Raw genomic sequence first — 12828 nt, forward strand, 5'->3', positions numbered from 1 at the left:
ATCTGCACTTTTTTATGCTTTGTGCACATTTGTGTTTGTGTTTTCAGAAAAAATCTGGTGAAGGTGCAGAGGCTTTGTCATTGTTGGAGGATCAGTTGGAAGCTGATGGGAGCTGTGATACTGACAGTGCCACTGAACAGTTGTCAGGTGAATGATAATCCTCTGTGCTTCAGCTTTGCTTGTTTATTTTAATTTTGTAAGTCATGTTAATGGGGCTTTGAAACCAATAAGTACATTGGTCAGGTGCTATTAGTCCAAGTAGAATATACAGAATAAACCAATATTTTATTTGAAGCATAGTACTTACCTTTGTGTCCTGTAGAACATTGTCAAGGAGTCAATAAATTTCTGGTAATCACCATAGGTCGGACCTTCATCCACATATGACTAGAAATGTTTTAAGTTCTGAGTCTGTTCATACAACTTTAATATGGTTGTTTATACCATCTTTTCTGTTAATTCATTCTTAGAGCTGTTGTAAGTTTAATGAAGTCTTTGGAATGAAGACATAGGTCACAACATTAATCTAGGCAGAAAGCTCTGAAAGTCCGATTGGGCTTCTATATCTGGAGGATAAGTTGTATTGTTGTACTTGATCTGTGCTGATGTTTTGAAATTGTTTGCTGGCAGCTGACCTTCTGGCTGTTGACATTGACAGCTCAGATGATGATTTTGACACCTTCGATGCTGAGTTTCGTGCCCATAAAAGAGATTACTACATAACAAAATTAGAGTATGAAGATGTTACACCGTAAGTGTCAAGATCATTTTCCATACTTTACCAGATGATGTTAAGGATCATCTTTGCATTTCCTAAGACTGTAACCATCCAAGCTTAAAGGATATCATGTCCAAAACTAGGGAGTGAAAGCTAAACCATCCAATCTTTATTTTACTGTTTCTTGGCTGAAAGTTCTAAACTTTAAAGACCAACTTTAACAGTTTCCATATATCAGTAGATAAAGGCGATATAAAACTAACCTTAAAATTTCAGTCTCCAAAACCCATCCATTAATTACGATTCGCACCTGGGATGGGATGAAGAAGTACCATAACAGTGTACTATGTCATGCTAGTGCACTGTTCACAACATTGCCACCAGTCAACACCAATCAGAGAGAGAGAGAATGGGCAACAGTTCGATATATGCAGATGCTGTCAGTCTGTATTTCTCGGTGTCCGGTCACTTAATCCCCAGACACTTCATCCCCGACACTTCATCCCCGACACTTAATCCCCTAGACTTTTAATCCCCAGACACTTCATCCCCGACACTTCATCCCTGACACTTAATCCCCAGGCACTTAATCCTTTATACATTATGTAATGCTTCTGTCAAAGCATTGAATTAGAATACGTCATCTCCACACACTTATTCCTGTACAGAGCAATGTGTGATGTGTGATTTCTAATCACTGATTCTTTTATAAAGCATTGTTTAATGCCTGTATAACACGAACAAACAACTCTGTGGAGGGTTGGCATCACGCCCTTCAATCTCTCTTCTCCTGTCATCACCCTACAATGTGAACATTCCTTGATGGTCTACGTAAGGATTGTCAGCTACACAAGCGTCTGTTCTACAATCATGCGCCGGCACAGAGAAACTTTAAAAGAGGAAATACGCTGAGTTAGCCAGGAGAATTGGCAACATTGTAGAGAGATATGAGTCAATGGATCGTCTTCTGTACCTCCGATCATTAGCTTACCTTTCATATTGATTAACAGCAATTACCTCGCAAACACTCAAGAACAATTTTCATATCATATTGTTGAAGAACATTAAATGTACTAACTTATATGAACTTTAACTAATGTTGTAGATGTTCAAATGACATTGAAGTTAATAGCATGGTTTGAATTTGAATTATTTGAACTTCAATTAAATTTTTCGCTGACTTCATAATTTTTATAGTTAAGGATTTAGTTTAGGGATTAAGTGTCTGGGGATGAAGTGCTTAGGGATTAAAAGTCTAGGGGATTAAGTGTCGGGGATGAAGTGTCTGGGGATTAAGTGACTGGGAACCGTATTTCTCATGGTTCTGAAAAACTGCTACTTTAGCATGAGAAATACAGATGTTCAACGTCTGAATAGTCCAAACTGTCACTCTGTTTGTTGTTGACTGCAGGCAGTATTGTAAATGGTGTATCAATGTGATGTAGTACACTTTAAGCGGCACTCATTTATCACAGGTGCTAATCATGTACTTGGCTCGTTGATAATTAACGGATGGATTTTGGAAGCTGATATTTACAGGTTAGGTTATATCGCCTATATCTACCTATATCTGCTAAAAACGCAAAGCATTCAGATTGGTCTTTAAAGGTCAACATGAGCGCTTAGTGAAAATTGCCACAAAGAGAACGAAGTATCACAAAAAACATATTCCAGTGGTATTTAATGATGAAGAGGCAGAGGATTATGTTATATTAATGTTTTTCTCTTAATCACACCTGGATTTGTCAAGAAAACAGGAAGTGATAACAGGGTTGTACTTTTGAAAACATCAGCTGCTGAATTCAAAGAGAAAAGATGCAATTCTTGATAACAGACCAGGGAATAATGTGCTGTTGCTGAATGTTCTCTTTGACACTCAGATGAACTCTGTGTTCATTGTCATTTCTTAAAGATACTGGTTGCAATACCAGTAGATTAACATTAACACTATTCAGATATCTGTATATACAGATCTTTGCTTTGTTGAAACGTGCAAGAATTTGCTCAAAACATTTCAAGAGCAATTGTTATCCAATCACTTATACGCTACAGGCCAGTCTTGGACTTTCAGTAAAATGAAGAGAGCTACAAAAGCATGAGCTGTTAAAACCAGATACGATTGCTGGTAAAAAGCTTAAACAAAGGTCAAGCCCAGATATGCAACATCGATGCTTTCTACACCTATAGTAATGTCGAGATGCAGCACAAATACAACATCATTCATATCCTTGCTAAAATCAACTAACAGTGTAAGGGCACTAATGATGTGCATGCTCAAATTAGCTAAAATAGAATTTAGGGGGACAAGCATTTGGGGAGCTTAAACCGGAACATATGCAAGTAAATAATAAATTTTGCATGAGCTAAATGAAGTTTTTACATTGATAAATATGTATCAAGCTTAAATGTGTTTAAATTTTATTAACAATAATAATACACATGGACAAATTAACTCAAATGCATCCACTCAATAACAGAATCAATAATAATACAATGTAGACTGCAATGACCGTGATTGTTTGCCTGTTAAATTTTTATCTGGAAAAGATTTATTTACTAGTCAGTCGAGTGATTGATATGACCTTTTTATATTTTTTAGCTCCAATTGAAGCTTCTAAATAAAGTTCTAGTCTGTAGGGCTTTATTCCAAAATCAGCTGTTTCATTTTCTGGACAAAAAATCATTTCTTGAACACAACAACCTGAACGATGTTTCTTCGTTTGACTCGAAGACATGTAGAACTGAGCTACATTTCCTGTTACAAATACTACTCGCATGCAATGGACCTCTCCAGTGTTGGAGAGTAGATTTTTTTGCTTTCCTAGTGGCAGGTGAGAATGCTGATGTTTGAAGGCTTTTTATCTTGGAAATTAAGCATAACTATGTGCTCATATATTGGGGATTATTGTTTTAAAATGAACTTAACCCCATCATAAAGAAAATATGTTGCACTCATGTTGGCCTTTAAACTGCTGATTGTCATAGTCATCTCTAAGATGAGTGAATGTTATGTCATCTTGTAAGGCTTAAAAAATCTTCAAGACTAAAGTAGCTAGATTTGCCCAAAGTTCATTCCAATCTAATATTGACCAGAATAATAGATTAACTTAATGCAACACATTGTTAGGGAGGTGTTGAAAGAACAAGCTGCTGGTTATGTGCAAGCAATCCAGTGGATCCTCCTGTACTATTATGAAGGGGTTCAATCCTGGAACTGGTAAGTACAGTTTATTCATACTACTAGAGGAGGAAGAAAGAATTCACACATACACATCAAAAATGAGTAATTTTTAGGAAATGTATACCCTTTTTATGCTTTTAGCTGATCCTGATATACTGACTTGCCAATTTAAAGGGTACAAGCATTTGGTGGTGACAAAGGGCAGGGCTTACAGCCATTAATGAACTGTCAACTGTTCTTAGGGAGGAACTGCTGCATTCAAAAGTGCAATAAATTCTCATTACAGCTACATATCTTGAAATCTGTTTTTTATGTGACATCATGATTGAGTTAACTCAGTCACTATTCTTCTTATAATGTAACTGATGTCTTATTATCAAAATTATCAAAATCTACATGGGACAGAGGGTTGAGGTGGTAATAAACAATAAATTCACATTTTTATTATTATAAATCTGTCATATAGCGCTACTACACTGATTACAATTCCATGTTCATGATAATAGTGCTTATAAATTTGTGTCATTATGCACAATAATAAAACATCACTTTTTTCAGAGAATATATAGGTTTAGATGTCTTTGGCTGTCTCTTTGGTGGCTCCAGTTTCTCCTGACACTCTCTAAACCCAACACCTCAACAGTGTCAATCAAGGGAGAAGAATTTCCTTTTCTAATACATCAGCAGGGGCTTGGCCATCCAGAATCTTTCAATGATTTGTTGCATGAAAAATATGTTTGACAGAGAAACAAACTGGTGCCAACATTCTATAATACGTATCCATGTTTAAAGATATTTGGTATGCCTTGTTTATTTTTATATGTAACTTGGATTTGCAGGTTCTACCCCCATCACTATGCACCTTACATCAGTGACTTGCATAACTTCAGCAATTTGCAAATTTCTTTTGATATGTCTGAGCCCTTCAAGCCATTTGAACAGCTGATGGCTGTCCTGCCTGCTGCTAGCAAAGATCTCTTGCCTGAACCATTGCAAGTGGGTATATAGTGCCTTGTCAGTGTCATCTAGTCTGATGACAACAAACAGCAACTTGTCAGTGTCATCTAGTCTGTTGACAACAAGATTAGGGACTAAATAAAGCCATATGTTTTTAACACTTTATAAACAGCTCATTGCCTAGTCAGTGGGTAATAATTTTGTCAATATGTGTAGATAATAGATAAGAACAGGAACTTGCTCATTGCTTGTCTATCCACTGCACTGCTTCACTGGCTGGGGATAAATCCTGGTTTGAATAGGTCCTCAGTGACCTTTCGTTTTAAATCTGTCGTACTCTACACCTCAGTCGGCATCTTTTTTTTGGGGGGTATTTTGCACTTTGACTGTGGGAAAACACTTTTCATTTATATATAGTTTATTTCATATTGCACCACATGAAAATACTTTCTTGTACATAACAATTACAGTGAATAAAACCACACACACACACACACAGACCTTTTATGTATTTCCTACAAATACATAAAAAATATTAATCAGTTTTACTAAAAAAAATTATTGTCAAAATACTAAAAGTGTCTCATTCACTAGAGTCTGGAAAAACACTTTGCCACTTAAAAGGAAAGCAAAAAAAATATGGAGAACCATATATACATGACCTACTCATGTCTGTTCACTCCAAATTAAACAGATTTTTCTCTTTTGGAAAATGATCATTTCTCTCTTTCAAAGTTGGTTAGAAAAGTGAGTTGTAACTGGAGATAAAATACCTTGGACAGCTTTATCATAAGGCGTGTGTCCTTTGTGCATGGCCAAAGCTGTTTTTTTTAAGTTTGAATTTGTTTTCTTTGTCTTGTCAGGAGCTAATGACTGCAGAGAACTCCCCTGTGGTAGACTATTATCCAGACAAATTTAAGACTGACTTAAATGGCAAGCAGCAGGATTGGGAGGCTGTTGTCCTCATTCCATTTATTGATGAGGTATGTGACCTGTTGTGATCAGTAGCTACTTGATGATAGTACTGATAGATGATATGCAGATCATCTTCTTGCTGTTGTGTGCATGTGTGTATGCATGCATGCTTGCAGTCATATGTTCAAGTTGAGGCATGTTTTGTATACCACTGTGTTCATACATTATGAATGAACGATAAAATGATGTACAGTTTACCTTAAACGTTTTCTGTTCACCTTTCTATGTAGCCTTTCCTCAAAAGAACAAAAAAAAAAAGTTCTTACATTTATGTTGGTAGGAGAAACTTCTTTCAGCCATGCGTACAAGGGAACATCTTTTAACATCCGAAGAGCAGCGGCGAAACACGCATGGACCATGCTATCTATACCAGTACATTTCAGAGCCACAGGGCTTGTATCCCTCTTCCATGCCATCTTCGTTTCCTGATGTGGCAGTCAGTCATGCCAAGTAAGAATCATCACCACCTCAATTTCATTATCTATTCAGTTCTGCCAGTTGACAAATGTTACATATGCTGCTAGTCACCAATACACTTGAGGCCGAAGTGTGTTGAATGTATATGACCTGATGTTATAGATTTGTTAGGTCTTGTTGGGGGTTAAAAAGGGAATTGTTTTTTTTTTTTGTTTTTTTTATTGTAAATTGTCTCTCATCAAGGCTTCCAAGATGATGTTAGAAGAGATGGCAAGGGAATGTAACTTTTGCGTTCTCTGACTTCAGATGGCAGCCAATGACTTGGTATTTCTAGTAAAAGTTTTGTTTAGTCAGCAAATACAACAAAAGTTTCTGCGTATACAAAGCAAAGCCTGTGCTAAGTAGTGACAGGTAGAGCTAGGACACCGCTGTAGATCATGTGCAGAGCATGACGAACACCACTGAAACCATCTACAAACTTCCTGTATTGGCTTTGCTTATCACCTGAGCAGTCCGGTGGAGCAACGGTTAGCGCCTGTCACCAATACAGTGAAGGTTGGCTGCCCAGAGTTGATTTCTCGTACTTAGCACAGCCCTTTGCTTATCACCTTTATGGCTGTCTGAGCGCTTTTGCTCACCTGACCACTGTATTGGGATGTGCTAACTCTCTGTCAAGGAGCTAACTTTTGATGGGTATAGATCAAATACAGCCTATTATTATTTCATTTGTAAGATAAAATATAGCCTATTATCAGGTCACCTTGTACGATCAAGTATAGCATATTGTCCTGTTTTCTGGTAAGATCAATATAGCATATTATCATATCACCTGGTGAGATCACAAAAAGTCTATATTTTATTATTTGTCCTGTCATTATCTGTAAATATAACTAAACGTTGATCTTCTTTTGTTTTTTCAGATATTGTTATGTTCAGTGTATCGGATTGTTTGTGAAGACTAAAAAGGTTCCGTATATTTGTCTTTCAGGGTGTGTCACTTTTCCAAGTTTCACTTCTGTCTGGAGCCAAATAAGATCAAGAAAGGTCTCCTGCCTAATGTTCTGATGGATGTCTATTTTCCAGGCTTTCCCACCCTGAAAAATATACCCCATGAAGTAAGTTCTTATTTATGTGCATACTTACTTTGAAATTAGTAAGAGAATATTACATATTGCTTATGCTGAAGATGAAAAGATTTATGACTGAATCATTGCCAAGTTGGATTTGACAAATAAAAATGTTGTGCAAACAGAAAAAGGTTAATTTGTTAAGAGATGTAGAGAGGTTTAGAGAACTGAGGGGTGGAAATGAAAACTTGATTAGATCAGGATGTTTCAGAGAAATTGGTGGTCATCGGAAACAGTTTTGCCTGCAAAAAAGTACACCAGAAAGAAGTTGAGAAAAGAGGGGTAGTTATTGATCAATTAGTTGAAAGCTAAATTTTGAACTTTTCATTTTCATACTTATGATGTCATTTTTCTTTCATCTGACTTCTGTTTGTGAAGTTAGTGTTGGATGAGTGAGAGGATGCAGGATGTGTGTTGCATGCCTTGTGGATTGGCAAGTGCAGTCCTTGCAGACATGATACTTCTGGTTGTGAAAAAGGATAAACATATAGATAAAGATATTTTTGTACATAAAACTTTGTATTATGGTGATTCTTATGATGGTGTGCAAATGTGTAGGCATATCTGGAGAAGGCTTCAGTAAAGGTCTTTCAGCATAACAGTCGCGGCTTCAGCATGATGCTGCAGATCAAAGACATACCTGAGAGGGTAAGTTGGTTCACTGCTCATAGTCTCACCCTCATGATTCTCAGTCTTGGAGACTGTAAGGTGGTTATGGAGTTGGTTAAATTAGTTTTATGTCCATGACACAAATTTCAAATTAAAAGAAATAATAAAAATAAATGCACAACCATAGATAAAAGGCCACAAAATGCTATCCATTTTTGAAACTCCAGATTTTCTTCTTGAAACAAAAGTTAATTTTGTGAGGGTTTTCCTCTTTTGCCCCATACCCTATTTCGTTTCTGACTTTAGTTTTATTTCATAACCTTGTTTAAAAGTTGATAATTTTCTATAGTTTTGAAGATTCCTGCCTTAGAAAACTTATCTCCTGCCACAAATCATTGTTTTACAAAATAAAAAATGGAAAGAACATTGCTTTTATATTTTGATAAGAAGTTTGAGATGAAGTCCATGGCAAAATGTTTAATCATGGCAGATTAAATTAACTTTTTTTACTTTGCTAAAAAATAAAGAGAATAGGCTGCCATAACATCAGCTGTTATCACTTTGAACTTCTACCAACCAAGTGGAGATGTGTTTTAGGCCAGAACACAGCAACAAGGGTTGTGTTGGTGAAGAGAGGAATAAGTTAGAATATTCCCAAAATGTGAAGTGAGTTTCCAACCTTGTTAGCCAGGTCTTTTTATATCTGTTACTGTAATCTCAGAGTGTGTGCACACACGTTTTCTAAGGGGCATAATTTGTGTGCATCTTTGTGTGTTCCTACAGAAACTTGAAGATGTAGCTGAGGAACTGCTGGGCAAGTCAACTTTTGTAGGATGGCCACATCTTCATGAAGCTAAAGTTCATGCTGTGGCAGACGAGCAATACAAGTGTGTAATAAGTCAACACTTTAATTTGAAGTTAGCAGTGATAAAAAAATGAAAACAAAGTATTCCTTAGTAGCCATGTATTATTAGTATAAAATTCCTAAAAGTAATGTATTTCAGTGGACTGGAATTTCAGTGTACAACTAGTTTCACTAGTGGCATTTATTTTAGTTTGTGTGATTCTCTATTTGGACATAGAGATGGAAATTTTAGTGATGCTTGTACAAGAATACCACATAAGCATACATACCATTCCAGAAAAATAAGAATAATTGTGTGATATCTTCACCAACAGGATAGAAATAGTTGAACACCATAAGAAAGGAAGTCCGATGGAAGTTCAATGGAAGCGCCATATTGTTAGCCAGTCAGAGAGGGAGATTCTGTACAAGCAGGCAAGCAGCATTAAAGACAGGCAAGTATTCGAAGAAAGAAATTTTACCGCCCAAAATAGTATTTTTGGCTGTGATAAGACATTTGCAGCTGACACTGCATTAAGTACCAACAATCAGCTAACCAACCGGTTATGATCTGTACATCTGAAACAATAAAGCATTAAATCAGTCATTCTTTCCTTCACTGGCACCTGTCATTGGGGGGTGTACATGAATAGATATGGCAGCTGACCAGACCTGCCACTTACACGCATTTAGGATGATAGTGAGCAGGTCCAGTCTTTGATGTTTATAAGCCAGGTCTTTCTCTGACCACTGTGGCATTGACCACACTCCAAGGTGCTGTGAAGTACAGTCTTCAGCAAAGTATCATGCTGAGTTACATGGCCAAAGCAGAGAAGCTTACGTTGCTTGACTTGCAAGTAGAGATTCCTGGTGTCCTATGGGTGTGGCAACTGTGGACAAAGTCATTGCTTTTGTGTTCTCTGTACAGAGCAGCATCCTCAAATACTTATTTTCAAATGCCCGGGTTCTTCTCTATTGGCAAGCATTGTCCATGCTTCACATTTGTAAAGCAGGATCAGTACTACAAGGGATTTGTACAGATTGTACTTTGTAGTCAACCTTATAATATGGCTACGTTAGACCATATCCAACCTAATCATCGTCTTTGTTGCAGTTGCAATCTTGATGTAGATGTCTTTGGAGAGTGTAGCTCCAAAGTACTTGAAGCTGCTTACTTCTTCAAACTGTTCAAGTAGATATCTTCTTTACTGTCGCCAGTGGCCATGACTTTACTCTTTTCAGCACTGGTCTCCATTTCATATGCATTTGAACTGTCAATCTTGCGCTTTTTACTGTTTTTTATTTTTGGGGGGAAGGTTATGACTAGACTAGTGACTGTGTCAATTATTTGGGCCACTCTTTGGGTTCCTAGACTCATTGAGGGAAGTGGGGGCTTTTATAGCTTCTTCCTCATTACAGTTGAGCAGCTTAACTGGTATGTAGTCAGTGCCAGGCAACTTTCCTCGGCTCAGACTCCCTACTACTCTTTTGACCTCTTCCCATAGGACTAGTAGGTCTGCAGAGTCACTGGTTTTAGCCTGGCTGTTTTGGAGCATGTTTGCATCCATCTTCATCTGAAAATTCTACAGGACTTTGCAATATCCAGTCTATCAGTTGAGTACAACAGTGCTTTTTGTAAGAAGGTGGCCATTGCTGTCTTTGATGACCGAGGTCTTGTGTTGACCAGTTAGGCATTGATACTATCGCCTATATCTTTACAATTGTGTAAAAGGTCCTTGCAATGTCCTTGCCTGGGAACCCTGTATGTACGTATGATGAAGACAATGATGAGTTTGTATAGCCAGGTCATGGAAAACTAGTCACGTGAAGCTTGAGACATATGAGCGAGGACTGGAAGAAGTGGTGAAATAACCTGAAAAATATGTTGCTCCTTTCCTGATATTTTTTTTTGGCTTTGCAGGTCGACTATTTTTTAAATTTTGTTGAAAAGATTTTGTTGTCACCTCATCCTTTTGAATTTTTCTTTATGAGCTTGAGTATGGAGTAATTTGTTAACAAAAGCTGGTTAAAGTGAGCACAGAGTAAAATGAAGGTCTTTTCTCTGTTTGTTGTCTACAGATATCGAGATCGATTTGGTGTGGTGATTGGCAACACAACAGTTCTTGTCTTTGCATCCACTATGACAGGAAGAAGGTATGAAGTTGATGAGCGTTACTGTCATTCTTGTGTAACATACTTTACCCTGGTGATTTTCTTACAAAGGAAATTTTGTCTAATGTAAAATTAGTTTTTGTAAGGTTATAAATGTATGCTGTCTTTTATCCTGCTTGGTCCTGTCAGCATAGTTTGATTGTAACGGTAGCCAAGGACACTACCAGCCCCAGGAAGAATAACCCTGACCCTGTAACTCAGGCTTTCTTGGTCTGCTGATGACCTGATGCTTGATGTATCAGTCTCAAGGATAGAGTTACCTCCTGCCCAGTCTATATCAGACCCAAGTATATTACCTTCTGCACAGTCTATATAAAACTGCTCTTGATGTCAGGTATGTGCACACCTCACATGGACAAATCACAGCAGAAAAACAGTTCAGCACACATCAACAGCCTTATGCTCTACAAGCAACCTGCAAGGTCAGTCAAGAGGAAATGCTGCTTAGAGCATTTTCAGTTTTATTTTAAGAGCAGCATAGGAGTACTGTTGTCAGAGGGATATTTATCATTTTTATCATTTATTATTTTTCCAAATGAGTAGAACTGGCGAGAATGTGCCTGATTAATTGTGAATCATAGACTAATGGTTGGAACTAAGCTGTCCTTATCATAAGAACGGTTGGGAAATTTGACAAACCATCAGTGTTTAATAGGAAATGTTCTCAACAGCACTAATTGGTGATAAAGTTTGTCATTTAACTAGTTTTGTCATTTCTTGGCACAATGCCTGCTACAGAATTTTATATACTTATAAGATCTAACATATGGCACTTAAAAATGTGTTAAGGATGTGCTGGTCCATGCTCCAGACGACATGCATTTCCGTACCCTTGATGAGCTTTTCCCAGCCGGTGCACAAGTCTTTATGCTTGGTAATCCTAACTATGGTTCTCAGGGAGAGGTAAGTGCTGTTCCCCCCCCCCCCAAAAAAAAATGGAAGTGTTAGCTTTTGAGGGCAACACAGATCTTTTTTGTAGTCTATATTTAAAGTTGATCTTGAGAACAAGGATTTAGCAAATAACTTTGTCATTTGATGGATGTGTTTTTGGGCATAACAAACTGCAGTGTTGCGTGCATCATCTTTTTATTCTTCTTTAAATTACTATGGTCCTGTCGTATCAAATTGAAAATCACCATGCAATAAGGCCCTATCAATTTAAGTGGGAAGTCATTGTAAGCATTTGAAACACATGCAAATGTTCTTTTCCATTGTTTATTGATAATCTTAAAAAGTAATATGAAAACTGATCTTTCAAATAAACAAATGAAAACCAAATAAAACAATACAATATAGAAGAACTAAAAATGGGCAAAATTTATTGGGGGTTTTCAGGTTTTACAAGTCCTTGTATGTGCCTTGCAGTCTTTATGTCAACTAAATACTATCAAAGATATTTTTTCACAATCAGCAATGTTTCATATTCAGGCATTTATTTGTAACAGTGCAAATTTTGAATCAGTTTGTATTACGTTTATGTAAAAGATCCTTTTTTGGCATCACCCTGATACTTGGGAACCTAGGTGATGCTAATATGCTGTATTTAGAAACACGGGGCTCCAGCGTATAGAGCATGAAGTATCACAAAAACATATTTTGGTGGTAGTTTATGATGAAGAGGCATGAGAAATGTTAATGTTTTTCTTTTAATCACACCTGGATTTGTCAAGAAAACAGGAAGGCATCGTCTGCATGAGCTGAATTTGAATAGGAAAAATTGCATTCTGAGAAAAGAAAACAAATCAGAACAAGATGTGCTGTTGCTGAATGTTCTCTTAGGCACTCACGTGGAGTTGGTATTCATTTTAATTCCTAAAGATAATAGCTA

The 12828-nt window shown here is 37.0% G+C and overlaps 1 protein-coding gene across 2 annotated transcripts in view; it reads left to right on the forward strand.

Annotated features, from left to right (window-relative positions):
* Positions 1–12828, forward strand: part of LOC112556540 (5'-3' exoribonuclease 1-like) — a 34737-nt gene that overhangs the window by 6091 nt on the left and 15818 nt on the right. For both annotated transcript variants that reach the window (XM_025225637.1, XM_025225638.1), the window contains exons 11-23: positions 48–147; positions 631–751; positions 3846–3935; positions 4739–4895; positions 5720–5839; positions 6112–6281; positions 7237–7363; positions 7934–8023; positions 8768–8871; positions 9164–9283; positions 10908–10982; positions 11335–11422; positions 11790–11903. In XM_025225637.1, coding sequence (XP_025081422.1) covers positions 48–147; positions 631–751; positions 3846–3935; positions 4739–4895; positions 5720–5839; positions 6112–6281; positions 7237–7363; positions 7934–8023; positions 8768–8871; positions 9164–9283; positions 10908–10982; positions 11335–11422; positions 11790–11903 — 1476 coding nt within the window. The remainder of the gene's footprint in view (positions 1–47; positions 148–630; positions 752–3845; positions 3936–4738; positions 4896–5719; positions 5840–6111; positions 6282–7236; positions 7364–7933; positions 8024–8767; positions 8872–9163; positions 9284–10907; positions 10983–11334; positions 11423–11789; positions 11904–12828) is intronic.

The sequence above is a fragment of the Pomacea canaliculata genome, linkage group LG2 (genome assembly GCF_003073045.1).
Source record: "Pomacea canaliculata isolate SZHN2017 linkage group LG2, ASM307304v1, whole genome shotgun sequence".
In the NCBI taxonomy this organism is placed as follows: Eukaryota; Metazoa; Mollusca; class Gastropoda; order Architaenioglossa; family Ampullariidae; genus Pomacea; species Pomacea canaliculata.